We start from the raw sequence: 18,864 nt of genomic DNA, 5'->3' as shown, positions 1-18,864 counted from the left end.
GAGCGCTGGCCATCAAGAGGTGTGTGTGTGTGTGCGTGTCCTGGTCCTTACCTGGCAGGTGATCCAGAGGTGTTCTGCCAGCCGGTTGATCTCAGACAGCACATGACGGATGAGCAGGGACCTAAGCAAGTTGCTCCCTCCCAGCAGGATCAAACACTCCGTCAGCCTCTCCTGAACCTGGAACTGATGCAGACCAGAGGGAAACACATCAAAACACGGCACGGTAATACCACCAACCCCCATATTCTTTCACTTAACTAGGGCTGTCCCTGACCCCCAAAAAATCTTGGTCAACCGAAAGTCTTGTTCCTTCGACCAATCAATTGGTGTATTTTTGCATATATCAACACACCCTATGTGTTTTAATAAAATCAACTATATATATTGAGCTTGTCTGATGCTTTAAGCCGGTAATAGACTATACTAGGAGTCGGTAACCTTTCCCATGCGGAATGCCAATACATCTTATTATTTATACCGATCTGCGTGCCAGTTATGGTTTTCATATGCACATTTACGTGGAACATTTTATTTAATTTGAAAAAATCGTCTTCATATCTCCAAATCATTGTCATGTGGTTAATTAGAATTATATCCTAATCTAAATGCAAATGATACAAACCTAAAAAGTAACTTCTGTTGCCATTGTCAACTATGTAAAAATAGCCTACATAAAGGCAACAAATAAAAACATTGCAACCTGCAGGTAGAAAATATCCTGATAAAGAAAAAATATCCTAAAAATCACATTTGCTATACATGGCCTGTCTGCAACGAACTTGAAACATTGTATCAGTTATTAACTTGGGTTCAGCCAGAAGCTTGAACTAGCGAACTTGCTATATAAAATATTCTGGGCCCTCAGTTTCCCATGCCAGTGAGTTCGAGACAGACACAGCTGTAGGCTATTTGGGCTATTTGGGATAAGAAGCAGTGCTTGACTTGGGCAGGAGCTCACCGGAGCTGAGCACTGGCACCTCAAATGTTCTACTCCTGTTCCCCTTATAGAATATCATCTCAAAAGTATTGTGGAGCTTCTGCACCTAAATATAAACAGTACCAGCACCCAAAATGATTACCGGAACCTACTTCAGTCCAAGTCAAGCTCTGATAAGAAGTTATCAGGTAGGCCTATTTTATGACGTTTCCACTGGATCAGAGCATTACTTTTTATCCCTTTCACGCTGAGTGGTTATCGAAAGGGAGAGAGCTGGAAAGATTTTTTAAAATAGCCTACATGAGGAAGTATTTTCATTGTCAATGGATGTAAAAACAGACTTTGTTTGCTTGCTGTTTGAGGTGAAGAAAACATTACCTTGAGAAGCTCCACAGCTCATTAGTGGTGGTGCGTTAAGCCAATCAGAAATACTTTCAGATCCCTAAATGGGCACATTTATATGCCTACATTTGCGTGCAGGCCAGGTAGCCTCTAGGCCTATATACTTCTACGCGTAATCAGGTGCGCGTCCTTACTCAACATTGTCTTTTGTTTGGAGCGCTTCTGTCAATTACTAAATTGAATTGACAAAACTCTAAATGGAATGAAATAAACCAAAACTTGTTTCTCACAAGAGTAGCATAGATTGAGCGCTATGCAAACAATGTGTCTACTCCGACAATGAGAACCTTAAGACTGGAATAATAATATATTGAATACATTAACAGAAATGACCATAACCAAACAAACATTGTAGATTAGAAATTATAGGAATTAACGGTAAATGTACGACTGGTGATATATGTAATGGGGGAATTGATAGACACTAACAACCAAATGCGAATGATTCACACAATGAAGTTAAGAAACAATGAATGTGCATAAATTGGCGGGAGAGAGCGCATTCCTGGAGAGCATTGTGCATCTGGGCGCTGCATGGTCAATCCAATGTCTGCATCGGCCATGCCGAATTTACGGTGATACAGAATCAGCAGAAATCAGGGCATTCATACTTCTTGAGCGTCGCAGAACAGGTCAGAGCTGTGAAGAAAGTGAGTTTGTGTTTATACAGGATGTACCGCCCCCACCTCCCGTCAACAAATCATGTCAATGCGGTGCTATACAGAGCCCTCCGCATTGTTACAACATTTGGGAGGCGAATGGCGATGCGGTACGGAGGTTCTGCATTTGCCTCACACCCTCCACCACATTTTCGTATCAAGCATATATTGTCTTTTAGTCTAGGCCTCCGCAATAGAATAGTTCACAGAGATGGGCGCATATACAGTATTTAATCCTAGTAAAAATTACCTGTCTTATGTCAGTTAGGATCACCACTTTATTTTAAGAATGTGAAATGTCAGAATAATAGTTGAGAGAATGATTTATTTGAGCTTTTATTTCTTTCATCACATTCCCAGTGAGTCAGTCAGTTACTCAATTAGTATTTGGTTGCATTGCCTTTAAATTGATTCACTTGGGTCAAACATTTCAGGTAGCCTTCCACAAGCTTCCCACAATAAGTTGGGTGAATTTTGGCCCATTAATCCTGACAGAGCTGGTGTAACTGAGTCAGGTTTGTAGGTCTCCTTGCTTGCACACGCTTTTTCAGTTCTGCCCACAAATGTTCTATAGGATTGAGGTCAGGGCTTTGTGATGGCCACTCCAATATCTGGACTTTGTTGTCCTTAAGCCATTTAGCCACAACTTTGGTACTATGCTTGGGGTCATTGTCCATTTGGAAGACCCATTTGCGACCAAGCTTTAACTTCCTGGCTGATGTCTTGAGATGTTGCTTCAATATATCCACATAATTGTTCTACCTCATGATGCCATCTATTTTGTATAGTGCACCAGTCCCTCCTGCAGCAAAGCACCCACACAACACGATGCTGCAACCCCTTGTGCTTCACGGTTGGGATGGTGTTCTTCGGCTTGCAAGCCTCCCCCTTTATCCTCCAAACATAACGATGGTCATTTAGGCCAAACAGTTCTATTATTGTTTCATCAGACCAGAGGACATTTCTCAAAAAAGTACGATCTTTGTCCCCATGTGCAGTTGCAAACTGTAGTCTGGCTTTTCTATGGCGGTTTTGGAGCAGTGGCTTCGTCCTTGCTGAGAGGCCTTTCAAGTTATGTCGATATAGGACTCGTTTGACTGTGGATATAGATACTTTTGTACCTGTTTCCTCCAGCATCTTCACAAGGTCCTTTGCTGTTGTTCTGGGATTGATTTGCACTTTTCGCACCAAGGTACGTTCATCTCTAGGAGACAGAACGCGTCGTCTTCCTGAGCAGTGTGACGGCTGCATGGTCCCATGGTGTTTATACTTGCGTACGATTGTTTGTACAGATGAACGTCAGGCATTTGGAAATTGCTCCCAAGGATGAACCAGACTTGTGGAGGTCTACAATTTTTCTTGGCTGATTTCTTTTCCCATGATGTCAAGCAAAGAGGCACTGAGTTTGAAGGTAGGCCTTGAAATACATCCACAGGTACACCTCCAATTTACTAAAATTATGTCAATTAGCCTATCAGAAGCTTCTAAAGCCATGACATCATTTTCTGGAATTTTTCAAGCAGGTTTAAAGGGACAGTCAACTGAATGTATGTAAACTTCTGACCCACTGGAATTGTGATACAGTGAATTATAAGTGAAATAATCTGTCTGTAAAAAATAGTTTGATAAATTACTTGTGTCATGCACAAAGTAGATGTCCTAACCGACTTGCCAAAACTATAGTTTGCTTACAAGAAATTTGTGGAGTGGTTGAAAAACAAGTTTTAATGACTCCAACATAAGTGTATGTAAACTTCTGACTTCAACTGTATGTATGTATATATATTCTACATTGTAGAATAATAGTGAAGACATCAACTATGAAATAACACACGCAATCATGTAATAACCGAAAGTGTTAAACAAATCAAAATATATTTTAGATTCTTCAAAGTAGCCACCCTTTGCCTTGATGACAGCTTTGCACACTCTTGGCATTCTCTCAACCAGCTTCATGAGGAATGATTTTCCAACAGCCTTGAAGGAGTTCCCACATGTTGAGCACTTGTTGGCTGCTTTTCCTTCACTCTGCAGTCCAACTCATTCCAAACCATTGGGTTGAGGTCAGGTGATTGTGGAGGCCAGGTCATCTGATGCAGCACTCCATCACTCTCCTTCTTGGTCAAATAGCCCTTACACAGCCTGGAGGTGTGTTGGGTCATTGTCCTGTTGAAAAACAAATGATAGTCCCACTAAGCCCAAACCAGATGGGATGGCGTATTGCTGCAGAAAAACATCTCAAATTTGGACTCAGACCAAAAGGACAGATTTCCACCGGTCTAATGTCCATTGCTTGTGTTTCTTGGCCCAAGCAAGTCTCTTCTTATTGGTGTCCTTTAGTAGTGGTTTCATTGCAGCAATTCGACCATGAAGGCATGATTCGCGCAGTCTCCTCAACCATTGATGTTGATGTGTCTGTCACTTGAACTCTGTGAAGCATTTATTTGCACTGCAATTTCTGAGGCTGGTAACTCTAATGAACATATCCTCTGCAGCAGAGGTAACTCTGGGTCTTCCTTTCCTGTGGCGGTCCTCATGAGAGCCAGTTTCATCATAGCGCTTGATGGTTTTTGCGACTGCACTTGAAGAAACTTTCAAAGTTCTTGACATTTTCCGGATTGTCTTAAAGTAATGATGGACTGTCGTTTCTCTTTGCTTATTTGAGCTTTTTTTTGCCATAATATGGACTTGGTCTTTTACCAAATAGGGCTATCTTCTGTATACCATCACTACCTTGTCACAACACAACTGATTGGCTCAAACACACTAAGAAGGAAAGAAATTCCACAAATTAACTTTTAACAAGGCACCCCTGTTAATTGAAATGCATTCCAGGTGACTACCCCATGAAGCTGGTTGAGAGAATGCCAAGAGTGTGCAAAGCTGTCATCAAGGCAAAGGGTGGCTAACTTAGAATCTCAAATTGTTGAACAGTTTTTTGATTACTACATGATTCCATATGTGTTATTTCATAGTTTTGATGTCTTCCCTATTATTCTACAATGTATAAATAGTACAAATAAAGAAAAACCCTTGAATGAGTAGGTGTGTCCAAACTTTTGACTGGTACTGTATATACATGCCACTGCTCGACTAAAAAAATCTTGGTCCACCAACAGCCTATCGACCAAACAATCGACCAGTCAACTAATTGGGGTCAACCCTACACTCGACATTGGGCTTTATAGACCTATAGTGATGGGAGGCTAAAGGAGACGTTAACACAGGATACAGTAACCTGATCCATAATAAACATCTAAACTAATGGGGGCCAGAGGGTCACAGGACACACTAACATGCATACCACCACCCCCCATACTGTAACACTAACACTCAACCTGACCACTGTGCTGAACCACACAGGGTTATAGACACCTGTCCTGATATGATGGTGGCCAGAGAGACACACGTTAACACAGGACACAGCAACAACGTCACGCATACTCTTTCACTCACCCTGACCACTGTGCTGAATGATGGGGTTATAAAGACCTTAACGCCTGTGGGTTGGGTGGATATACTTGTGTCAGTCGGCTACATGTAACAGTTTGAGTCAGAGTACAGTTAGACAGGAGGGCGGGGTTATGGATAGGGGTGGGGTTATGGATGGGGTTTTGGTTATGGATTAGATGTTTTGAAAGACATGGTGTAGCATAAGGCTAGCTCAGAGAATAAACAAGATTGCAGGGTTCACCACAGCCAGTTGCATCATCACTGCTAGCTAGCTCTATATTAGTACGTAAGATCAGGGCGGGAGGCTGTGGGAATGATGGCAGGAAGATGAGGAATGGGCTAAATTAGACAAGACAACAAAGCACTGAAATTGTCAAATGGACCCGTTTGTTCGGTCTCTCATTTGTTTGTACATTTGTCTTTTATGTCCGATCAATGCTGGCCGTCAACTGTCGGATAATATGAGAAGATGCCTAAATGTAACATCATCTGCCCAGACTAAGGATAGGGAAAATATGGCACTGGCCCTGAATGCACAGAAGGCCTTTGATTGGGTATCATGGCCTTATCTGTTTAAAATGCTGCATGAATTTGTATTTGGTCCCAAGTTCATTAGATTGGTCCAAATCTGTTATTCAACCCCCCACGCTAGAGTCAGAGTAAATGGACATTTATCTGCACCTTTTATTATTAAAAAAGAGTCCCGTCTAGCTCAGTTGGTAGAGCATGACACTTGAATCAGAGAGATACGGGGGGCTGCCTTAAATCAAATTCCACGTCTTCAGCTCCCAGGGAATAGTGGGTTAACTGCCTTGCTCAGGGGCAGAACAACAGACTTTTACCTTGTCAGCTCGGGGAGTTGATCCAGCAACCTTTCGGTTACTGGCCCAACGCTCGAACCTCTAGGCTAACCTAGTTGTCAATTTGTTGAGGTAATCTGAAGAGATTTCACCCCATGCTTCCTGAAGCACCTCCCACAAGTTGAATTGGTTTCATGGGCACTTCTTACGTACCACACGGTCAAGCTGCTCCCACAACAGCTCAATAGTGTTGAGATCCGGTGACTGCTGGCCACTCCATTATAGACAGAATACCAGCTGACTGCTTCTTCCCTAAATAGTTATTGTATGGTTTGGAGCTGTGCTTTGGGTCATTGTCCTGTGTGTTGGAGGAAATTCCCTCCAATTAAGCGCTGTCCACAGGGTATGGCATGGCGTTGCAAAATGGAGGGAGCCTTCCTTCTTCAAGATCCCTTTTATCCTGTACAAATCTCCCACTTTACCACCACCAAAGGCATCCCTAGCCAATCACATTTCTTCCACCATGCTTGACAGATGGCGTCAAGCACTCCTCCAGCTTCTTTTCATTTTTTTCCTGCATCTCACGAATGTTCTTCTTTGTGATCCGAACACCTCAAACTTAGATTTGTCTGTCCATAACACTTTTTCCCAATCTTCCTCTTTCCAGTGTCTGTGTTCGTTTGCCCATCTTAATCTTTTCTTTTTATTGGCCAGTCTGAGATATGGCTTTTTCTTTACAACTCTGCCTAGAAGGCCAGCATCCCGGAGTCGCCTCTTCACTGTTGACGTTGAGACTGATGTTTTGCAGGTACTATTTAATGAAGCTGCCAGCTGAGGACTTGTGAGGCATCTGTTTCTCAAACTAGACACTAATGTACTTGTCCTCTTGCTCAGTTGTGCACCAGGGCCTCCCACTCGTTCTATTCTGGTTAGGGCCAGTTTGCGCTGTTCTGTGAAAGGAGTAGTACACAGCGTTGTACAATCTTTTCAGTTTCTTGGCAATTTTTTCGCATGGAATAGCTGTCATTTCTCAGAACAAGAATAGACTGACGAGTTTCTGAAGAAAGTTCTTTGTTTCTAGCCATTTTGAGCCTGTAATCGAACCCACAAATGCTGATGCTCCTGATACTCAACTAGTCTAAAGAAGGCCAGTTTTATTGCTTCTTTAATCAGAACAACAGTTTTCAGCTGTGCTAACATAATTGCAAAATGGTTTTCTAATGATCAATTACACTTTTAAAATTATAAACTTGGATTAGCTAACACAACATGCCATTGGAACACAGGAGTGATGGTTGCTGATAATGGGCCTCTACGCCTATGTAGATATTCCATAAAAAATCTGCCGTTTCCAGCTACAATAGTCATTTACAACATTAACAATGTCTACACTGTATTTCTTATCCATTTGAAGTTATTTTAATGGACAAAAAATGTGCTTTTAATTTTTTTAATTTCTTTTAGTTGTTTAGTTGTATATTTTTTGGGTTTGTTGTATATTTGTTTGTATCTCAGAAGAGCAGAACCTTAATAATAACCATCATATTTGCTTCACAAACACTAATTATACTAGTTGACTCCACATAGCAGACATATAGTGCTGACACTCACTCCGCAGTGGTGGGAAAGGGTATGGGGGCTGGACATGCAGCTACCCAGGCCATGCTGCTGTCACACATACTGACTCAAGGTAGTTGGGGAATGGATAGGGGAGCTGGACAACAATAATGATGATGATGATGCAGATAATGTTTCCACTACCTCTATGATGAATTGCTGTACTGTAAACCTATGCTTAAATATTAACAAATAGATAAGTAAAGTACAATTCAAAAAATAAATCTGATCAATGGACTACAAGGTCTCGAAAGTGTTCCACAGGGATGCTGGGCCATGTTGACTCCAATGCTTCCCACAGTTGTGTCAAGTTGGCTGGATGTCCTTTGGGTGGTGGGTGGATATTCTTTATTCACACAGGAAACTGTTGAACATGAAAAACCCAGCAGCGTTGCAGTTCTTGACACACTCAAATCGGTGTACATGGCACCTACTACTATATCCCATTCAAAGGTACTTAAATATTTTGTCTTGCCCATTTACCCTCTGAATGGCACACATACACTACCGGTCAAAAGTTTTAGAACACCTACTCATTCCAGGGTTTTTCTTTATTTTTACTATTTTCTACATTGTAGAATAATAGGAAAGACATCAAAACTATGAAATAACACATATGGAATCATGTAGTAACCAAAAAACTCTTAAACAAATCAAAATATATTTTATATTTGAGATTCTTCAAATAGCCACCCTTTGCCTAGATGACAACTTTGCACACTCTTGGCATTCCCTCAACCAGCTTCATGGGGTAGTCACCTGGAATGCATTTCAATTAACAGGTGTGCCTTAAAAGTAAATTTGTGGAATTTCTTCCCTTCGTAATGCGTTTGAGCCAGTCAGTTGTGTTGTGACAAGGTAGGGGGTATACAGAAGATAGCCCTCTTTGGTAAAAGACCAAGTCCATATTATGGCAAGAACAGCTCAAATAAGCAAAGAGAAACGACAGTCCATTATTAGTTTAAGACATGAAAGGCTGTCAATACGGAACATTTCAAGAACTTTGAAAGTTTCTTCAAGTGCAGTCGCAAAAACCATCAAGCGCTATGATGAAACTGGCGCTCATGAGGACCGCCACAGGAAAGGAAGAACCAGAGTTACCTCTGCTGCAGAGGATAAGTTCATTAGTTACCAGCCTCAGAAATTGCAGCCCAAATAAATGCTTCAGAGTTCAAGTAACAGACACACCTCAACGTCAACTGTTCCGAGGAGACTGTGTGAATCAGGCCTTCATGGTTGAATTGCTGCAAGAAACCACAACTAAAGTACACCAATAAGAAGAAGAGACTTGCTTGGGACAAGAAATATGAGCAATGGACATTAGACCGGTGGAAATGTGTCCTTTGGTCTGGAGTCCAAATTGGCGATATTTGGTTCCAACCGCCGTGTCTGTGAAAAGCGGTGTGGGTGAACGGGTGATCTCCGCTTGTATATTTCCCACCGTAAAGCATGGAGGAGGAGGTGTTATGGTGTGGGGGTGCTTTGCTGGTGACACTGTCTGTGATGTATTTAGAATTCAAGGCACACTTAACCAGCATAGCTACCACAGTATTCTGCAGCGATACGCAATACATCTGGTTTGGGCTTAGTGACACTATCATTTGTTTTTAAACAGGACAATGACCCAACACACCTCCAGGCGGCTGTGTAAGGGCTATTTGACCAAGAAGGAGAGTGATGGAGGGCTGCATCAGATGACCTAGCCTCTACAATCCCCGGACCTCAACCAAACTGAGATGGTTTGGGATGAGTCGGACCGCAGAGTGAAGGAAAAGAAGCCAACAAGTACTCAGCATATGTGGGAACTACTTCAAGACTGTTGAATGTTGAAAAAGCATTCCAGGTGAAGCTGGTTGAGAGAATTCTAAGAGTGTGCAAAGCTATCAAGACAAAGGGTGGCTATTTGAAGAATCTCAAATATAAAATATTTTATTTGTTTAACCCTTTTTTGATTACTACATGATTCCATGTGTTATTTCATAGTTTTGATGTCTTCACTATTATTCTACAATGTAGAAAATAGTAAAAATAAAGAAAAAGCCTTGAATGAGTAGGTGTTCTAAATCTTTTGACCGGTAGTGTACACAATCCATGTCTCAATTGCCTCAAGGCTTAAAAATCCTTCCTTAACCGGTCTCCTCCCCTTCATCTACGCCGATTGAAGTGGACTTAACAGGTGACATAAATAAGGGATCATAGTTTTCACCTGGATTCACCTGGTCAGTCTATGTCATGGAATACACTCAGTGTATAGCTAGGCTACTGGCAATTTGTTTTGAACAGCGTACGAGAACGGTTGTACTATAATATCATCTCTGCACCGTATGCAGGGCTATGCTATGCAATAGGCTACCGTGAACACAAGATGTATTCAGATTTCAGACTATAGGCCTAAGGTTTTTCGATATCGCAACGCCTTCACATAAGATACAGGTAATAACTGAGCACCCTAAGAGAAAAGGGAGTCATGATAATAAGTGAGACTACTATGTGACCAGACAGAAAACTAAACTTTGTGCTATTCTCAGTTGAAATAAAATACTGTCATGAAATAATATCACCTTATAGTCTTGAGCATTTTACGCTATGAGAGTGACATTTGACTGGTGCCTCTGAGGAGTCACGATATTCCATTTCATCTAGGCGTGTCACCTTCATGACTAGAGTAGACTGGTCCCTAGACAGCTGTGAAGCCATTACAGACAGGGCCAGGTAAAGATTCAGACATAAGGGCCTCAGCATTAACCATAGAATCTCCATCTAGACCTGTCTTCTATGGTATTACCATCATCACCAAGGTTGAGGGCTGCAGTCGGTGTAAATGATATCGCCTACCTATTTCACGTCTCCAGATGAAATACCCAGTCCAAATTATTTGACAGTATGTCAGCTATTGAGAGAGGCCTCTCTAGCGTATTTCATCATCATCATCTTGATGGTAACAGTTCATCTCTTTTCACATTGCTAGGGAATGAAGCGTGCATTTGAAGTCAAGATAGAGATTTAAGCCTAATAGAAAATTGCAGGCAGATTCCCAGGAGGCCTAAAGAAGCAGAGTTTAGAACAGGAATAAAAATACAACATATTTTTCAATTAAGGAATTCCTCCTTGAGGATGCTGATAACCATTCATGCTTTTGTTAGTTGTTATAAACCAAACCACCAATTCATAACATAGTAAACACATTAACACACTCCACATGTGTGAAATAGGAAGAAAAAAATTACACCCACATTTAGTTACTCAGCAGAATTAACTAACACAGCTCGAGCCAGCAATAGGATGGGATCTGGTTTAATTTACAGTTTCTTTTTAATTGAAATTAATCAACTTGAATGAAATGAGGGTTAAAAATATAAAGTCACATCACTGATGGATCCTATTTCCACAAATGCAAATGACATCAATAAGCTCCAGTAGCATCACCGTCATCCCAAAGCAGAGGAGACAGCTCCTATTACGCTAATTACAGGATGGAGCTGGAAATCATTTAAACTCCTTCGGTATCTCCGATGCCTCCATCTCAAAAAAAGAATACTCTGCAGCAGCTATTCCTGCTGAAACGGCATACAGCCTACTCTTCCTCAGTCACTCAAGCTGTGTCAGTGATCTGCCTTCTGAGCAGTGAGCAGCCTTCATTTGCATGGAAATGACCCAAAGTCCGACTGCTGTTTGGCTTGATACAGGCAGCCGGAGTAGAAATTACCTGGCTAATGACTTTATTCACCGGCAATATCAGTCAGGCATGAGGTGAATAGAATTGTTTTTCTTTACAAACACAATCAAGGATGTCTGGAGTGATGTGAGTCACAAAAGGCACCCTAAGGACACTGGTCAAACGTAGTGCATTCTATAGGGCAGTTCTTAATCCTGGTCCTGGGGAATCAGCAACAGAATGACAGAAACTGCATCCCAAATAGAACCATATTCCCTATAGCAGTGTTTCTTAATCCTGGTCTTGAGGACCCAATGGGGTGCACATTTCTGTGTTTGCCTTAGCACTACACCCCTGATTCAAATCATCAAAGCTTGATGAGGAGTTAATCGTTTGAATCAGCTAGTGCTAGTGCAAAAACAAAAATGTGCACCGCTTTGGGTCCTCAAGACCAGGATTAAGAAACACTGCTATAGGGAACACGGTGCCATTTGGGATGTAGCCTCTGTTATTCTGCTGCTGATTCCACAGTCCTACAGACAGAACAGGGCTGAGGAGCTTAGTCCCAGTCACAGCAGTAGAGGACATTGCATCATGCCCTCCTGTCCCAAAGCTACAGTCCAATTTCAGCAGTCTGTGATTCATACACACAGAGGCACAGAGTGCTGCAGGTTCGTCCTGGTCCGGATCATTCACTGTCCTGTAAATGGCCATGTGAAAGAGAGTTACAGCGTTATTGTATGGTGCTCTCCTCCGAACGAGCCACTTTAGTTCGGACTTTCTTATTGTTGTATTTTACACCAGAAACTATTGGACCAAAGGAGTGAGAACACCCGCTTGGAGTGAGTTTGAGAGCCTCCTAAAATTGGTTCCCTGCGGGCACTTGTTTGTCCTGTTTTCATTATAAGTGACTTAACAATCAATGTATTACGCAGTCCTAAATTGCAGGTCCACTCAACCATGCTGCACCACTGTTGCTGATGCCCATGGGCACCCGACAAGTTTAAAATATTTCAGAATTGTGATAGTTTGACACAGCCAATTGATCTCTATATTAAGATAAATCAAAGTTAGCTTTCCTCCCTTGTCTTTTTATGAACATGGTATTTTAATAGTCATAATAGCAAACATTTTACAGCAAACATTGATCCTATTTGTCAAAGCATTACACTTTGCCAACACTCAGCCAAACACCAGCTTAGTGCACAATGGAAAGGAAACTCTTCTCAGAGACTTTGTGAGGAGGGTTTTCCACAAACAAACAAATCCCTATCCAAACTTTCAGACTTTGATTTGATTAACAGAGACAAATTGACTGATTTATTTTTTAAAGGAACTATATATACATATATATTATATTCATAAGGAAACTTGATGTCAATTAATTTGATATCATAACTTCTCTAACCTTTCAACAACGGTCATTATTGAGTAGTTTGCACTTGAGAATAAACTGTCCCAGACTGCCTCAAACTGTGTGAATACTGGTGATGCAGAAACCATTGCAATGATTTAGGCTATTCCACTTTGAAATACTGGCAGCAGGTGGCAGGTGCAGGCAACATGGCTGTGAGGGTTTTGTACACACTGTATTACAATTGGGAAAACATGATGTACTCTCTAGACTAGAGCAGCCGTGACTGTTCCTCCTTGACTGACATTAAGCTGACTTCTAGCTTATATGTTTCCCTCTTGACTGACTGGTCATCAATCTACCGTCCCTCTAAATAACAGTAACCTTGAGGACATGCTAAAGAGGCAGAGACCAAAGCGTGCTAGGTGTCACAAATTCTACTCTATTTCCTATACAGTGCACTACTTTTGATCGTGGACACTGGTCAAAAGTAGTGCACTAAAAAAGGAGTAGGGTGGCACTTGGGATACAGCGTTTGCAAATATCTAACGGAACTTTAGCCAGACATGTTTGAGAGCTCCCAATGGAAATCAATCTATACATTATTTACACGCATCACAATGACCGAGTCCTGGGATGGGCAACTTTTGATCGCCCTCGGATCAATCCCCCCCCCCCCCCCCCAAAAAAGAATACAAAATATCTTACTTTTTTTTACTCAGTTCGGGTCTCAATTTACTGTTGCGAGTTAGAATAGTAGAATACACAAGGTGCAATTTCAAAATTTGTGCATCAGCAGTTTTTATCTTGTTATGTCAATCACTGAGAGTCACTCAACTAGCCCATATCAGCTAAAAAATGTAGATTGTTAGTCTAGCGGCCATATATCTAAACTTATAGTAATCACGGTCAGGGCGTGTTGGCAGCACAACTACAGCCCCTCGTGATGAATTCAGATTAATTGTGGCCCCCACCCCCATCAAAGTTGCCCATCCCTGACCTAGCCTATACGGACAGCATACAGTCTATTTGGGGATAATGTAAATGTTATGACACATTAGTCTCTGGTGACAGATTTGTTTCTGGGTTCCAGTCGAGATTAACATGCACATTTCTGGCCATTCATATAATCTGGTCACCAAAATAACTATGATTCAGCAGCCTCTCAACCAATGGTCCAACTACTGGAAGTTGTTTGGTATAACATAATCACCATAATGCTTTAGCGCCAGGTAAGAATCTTTCAAGCAGTTTTTCAAGAAATCCAAAGTGACTTGTGGCTAGATTTGTAATAACAATTGGCCTAAAAGCAACATATAACCTCCCACCTATTAATCTTTATTCGGAAAGGGACAACACGCCCTTCACAACTCAACTGTGACAGCCTTTATTCAAGCCTGCTGACACTAAGGTGATTGTCTGTCCCCTCAGAAGCTAATAAGTATTGGTGCTGCCAGTCATATCTTATGATTAGTCATAACAGTGGGTGTGGTGGCGTTCCCCATTTTATCTCACTTGTTTCTCCATGCTCTCATTTCCTTCCTCCTACAGTCTCAAGTGTATATTAATGTTACTGTGCATTAAAACAGAAAAGTGTCTGTCTTCAATTTACACTGAACAAAAATATAGATGCGACATGCAACAATTTCAAAGATTTTACTGAGTTACAGTTCATGTAAGAAAATCAGTCAATTGAAATAATTTAATTAGGCTCTAATCTATGGATTTCACATGGCTGGGAATACAGATATGCATCTGTTGGTCACAGATACCTTAAAGGTAGGGGCGTGAATCAGAAAACCAGTCAGCTGGTGATATGATCATCTATAAACCTCAATGCCACTTTGATGACTGTCATTTCTTTCTGAGGGTAATGAAACATACAGGCTGTTATTCTGGACTGCATACTAAGAACCACTGAACTCATCAATCTTCGGTCAACTTGATATTACATTTACCCATGCAATGATCATCCAAAATGTAAGTGAGACTAGGACTGAGAACCTCTCGCTTTGGAATTTAATGTCTGGTGTTACCTACTAAAGGAAGTATGTATTAAACACCTACACAAATATAATACTGTAAAACATATTGTCATTAATACACTACGATATGCATTATGTTCTCTTACCCTGTTGAGCTGGCCGTTGCGTAATAGAACATCAGTGAGCTCTTTCAGGGAATCTTCCATGCCTGTCACAAATAGCTGGGAGGGCTGTCTGTGGGAGAGCCAATGATCCACTGCCTGGGCCGCCACCCTGGACGCCTGCAGGAGCAGTGAGCGTGGAGGCAGGGGTCTGTCATCCCTACTAGCAGACACCACACAGGACAGCAGCTGGCACACCGAGTCTGCCACCACGGACCTGTCCTTGTCCCTGTCCAGGCTAAACCCTCCAGCCTCCGCACCCATTGCCTCCCACTCCACCCTGTTCAGCCCACACAGGCTCTGGAGAAACTGCATGTGGAGCAGCATGGCCTTCCCACGAGGGTCTGCCTCACACAGGCTGGAGAATGGGATCTGGGGGGGTGTGGTGGTGACAGGTGGGAAGGCTGGCTGGGCACTGGGTTCTGCAGAGTCTTGAGTGGGCAGAAGTGTCTCTGTGTTGTTCTCCATCCCACAGCCGGAGTCCATGTCTGAGTTGAGCGGATCTTTCACCAAGTCCTGACAGAGCAGGTCCATGAAGCCATCTCCTGCAGGTTGCACCAAGTAGGACATGAGCTTCATCACTATGCACATCTCATTGTCAGCTTCATTATACTCTGTGTCACTGAATTAAGCATTAGGCCCTATAATTGAAACAACCTCAGTTTTCACACAATTAGCTTTGTCATTAAACTCCATTCAATTATGTTTCTCTCGCCTTTTAAGTAATTCACCACCACCTTGTGTAATTTCATATAGGTCTAATTCTTACTTGTTTTGCACATCAATGGGCCTTGTTTCCAAAACAACCTTGTGTGTCCATGATGCTCAACTTCATTAATGAGCAAGACGCTCATTGGCCACAATGGCCTTCAGTTCAATAATACAGTCGTGGCCAAAAGTTTTGAGAATGACACAAATATTAACTTTCACAAAATCTGCTGCCTCAGTTTGTATGATGGCAATTTGCATATACTCCAGAATGTTATGAAGAGTGATCAGATAAATTGCAATTAATTGCAAAGTCCCTCTTTGCCATACAAATGAACTTAATCTCCAAAAAACATTTCCACTGCATTTCAGCCCTGCCACAAAAGGACCAGCTGACATCATGTCAGTGATTATCTCGTTAACACAGGTGTGAGTGTTGACGAGGACAAAGCTGGAGATCACTCTGTCATGCTGATTGAGTTTGAATAACAGACTGGAAGATTCAAAAGGAGGGTGGTGCTTGGAATCATTGTTCTTCCTCTGTCAACCATGGTTACCTGCAAAGAAACACGTGCCATCATCATTGCTTTGCACAGAAAGGGCTTCACAGGCAAGGATATTGCTGCCAGTAAGATTGCACCTAAATCAACCATTTATCGGATCATCAAGAACTTCAAGGAGAGCGGTTCAATTGTTGTGAAGAAGGCTTCAGGGCGCCCAAGAAAGTCCAGCAAGAGCCAGGACCGTTTCCTAAAGTTGATTCAGCTGCGGGATCGGGGCACCACCAGTACAGAGCTTGCTCAGGAATGGCAGCAGGCAGGTGTGAGTGCATCTGCACGAACAGTGAGGCGAAGACTTTTGGAGGATGGCCTGGTGTCAAGAAGGGCAGCAAAGAAGCCACTTCTCTCCAGGAAAAACATCAGGGACAGACTGATATTCTGCAAAAGGTACAGGGATTGGACTGCTGAGGACTGGGCTAAAGTCATTTTCTCTGATGAATCCCCTTTCCGATTGTTTGGGGCATCCGGAAAAAAGCTTGTCCGGAGAAGACAAGGTGAGCGCTACCATCAGTCCTGTGTCATGCCAACAGTAAAGCATCCTGAGACCATTCATGTGTGGGGTTGCTTCTCAGCCAAGGGAGTTGGCTCACTCACAATTTTGCCTAAGAACACAGCCATGAATAAAGAATGGTACCAACACAATGGTCCCAACCATCCAAGAACAGTTTGGTGATGAACAATGCCTTTTCCAGCATGATGGAGCACCTTGCCATAAGGCAAAAGTGATAACTAAGTGGCTCGGGGAACAAAACATTGATATTTTGGGTCCATTAATTGACAGCATGCCAGGGTGGAATGCAGAGGTCTTGAAAAAGAAGGGTCAACACTGCAAATATTGACTCTTTGCATCAACTTCATGTAATTGTTAATAAAAGCCTTTGACACTTATGAAATGCTTGTAATTATACTTCAGTATTCCATAGTAACATCTGACAAAAAGATCTAAAGACACTGAAGCAGCAAACTTTGTGGAAATTAATATGTGTCATTCTCAAAACGTTTGGCCACGACTACACCCGGCTGATAGCTAAGGTATGAAAACTAGGCTCCACTCCTCATGTAGACATTGTAATCCAATTACAATCCATGCTGAGCAGTCCTTTACTAACTGAAAATATGCTACATTTAAATGAGCATGAATCCTGCTGTTAATCAATTGAACAAAATAATAAAACTGGTAGGCTATTTACTGACAGTACACTGCTGTAGCCCTATCCAGAGGCACAGATATATCTAATTCTAAATGCATTGCTCTGGTCCTATCCAGCAGACCTAAAATACAATGGACCTACTGAGTATACTGTATTCACATGTGATTGACCAATAGAATACACATTTTTATTAAATTAAATATCTAGCATAGGGTATATGCTATTAGTCACACTTTAAAGGACTGAGGCTTAGCTAGTTACAAACTAGCAGAGGATGAATGAGACCCACCACCAGCTTCTGTTCCACTGGTGTTCTTTGGCTTTGAGAGCATCTGGGAGAGAAGGAGCTTTTGACGCATTCTGAGCACTTCCTCCTGCAGCCTCTGGGCTTTGGTCTTCCAGTCCTCAGTCTGGCTATTCAGCTTGTTGGCCAAATGTTCCGCATGCTTCCGACCACTTATCCCGTGAGGTTTACTCTTTATTATGGCAACGGCCACGACAAGTTTAGCTTTTCTAAGACCCCATTCCGCGGTGTCTGTCCCTGAAAGCAAGGGAAAACAATCATATTGTTGTGTTCATTTAGCTAGCTAACGTTAGCTATGCATCTTCTAGTCTCGTTCAACACCAGACACTCCCGCCTATGCGCAATTAGCCATCTTCCTCGACAATATTGGCGCTAACGTTAGCAGCTAACCGTCTGCCCAATGTTTGCAAGAAGTAGCTTAACTAGCTAGCCCATCAATGTCACGATAATTGGCTGCCTAACATTGGAGAATGGTAAACACACCTTGCGTTAAAACGAACAAGCAGGCAAACACAACATCACACTAACAAGCTAGCTAGCCAAAGTTAGCTACGCAATTTTACCATTGGTAGCAGGACTTCGCTCCATCATTCAAGCCGAGTTCATAAAAACCTGAGGCGGATTACCCCAAGGTATTGGTATTTTTACTAACTTCATATAGTTAGCTAACTTGGCTAGTAACCCTAGTTACTCTTGTTCTCGTTGTGTTGTGAAAATATCAGATATGATGCCTTCCTGAACGAGCACTTTCGGTGGCTAACTAGGCCATTGTTACCAGTAGGTAGCCTCTCGCGCATGATGATCGCTGTCAATCATATGAAAGCGCGTGTGCATGAGACTGACCAAACCTGCGATATGTTTTACTGAACATATCCAGTACTTTCAACTTATTAATTGAAGTGTGACTATGTGTCCTGGGTTTTGCGGGACAGTCCTGCATTTTGGCCCTTTGTCCCGCAACCGAACAATCAAACGCCACTAATTTAGAAAAAATCTATATAATTTGTCCCGTATTTCAGTCAGACCCCTCTTGCAGTCGCGTTGCGCGTATTAAAATATATACCACAAGGATGTGGTAGCGTAAGCTTACTGGTGATGTTAAACGCATCTCCAATCAT

General features: G+C 42.1%; 1 protein-coding gene across 1 annotated transcript in view; it reads right to left on the bottom strand.

Moving 5' to 3' along the window:
• The window catches only part of mei4 (meiosis-specific, MEI4 homolog (S. cerevisiae)), a 52,027-nt gene extending 33,163 nt beyond the window's left edge, over positions 1–18,864 (bottom strand). The window contains exons 1-4 of the mRNA XM_038962576.1: positions 18,837–18,864; positions 17,732–17,983; positions 15,009–15,568; positions 52–183 (exon numbers count right to left, since the gene is read on the bottom strand). Of these exons, the coding sequence (XP_038818504.1) occupies positions 52–183; positions 15,009–15,568; positions 17,732–17,983; positions 18,837–18,864 (972 nt within the window). The remainder of the gene's footprint in view (positions 1–51; positions 184–15,008; positions 15,569–17,731; positions 17,984–18,836) is intronic.

The sequence above is a fragment of the Salvelinus namaycush genome, chromosome 24, assembly GCF_016432855.1.
Source record: "Salvelinus namaycush isolate Seneca chromosome 24, SaNama_1.0, whole genome shotgun sequence".
NCBI lineage: Eukaryota > Metazoa > Chordata > Actinopteri > Salmoniformes > Salmonidae > Salvelinus > Salvelinus namaycush.
This window is presented reverse-complemented; position numbering and strand designations above follow the sequence as displayed.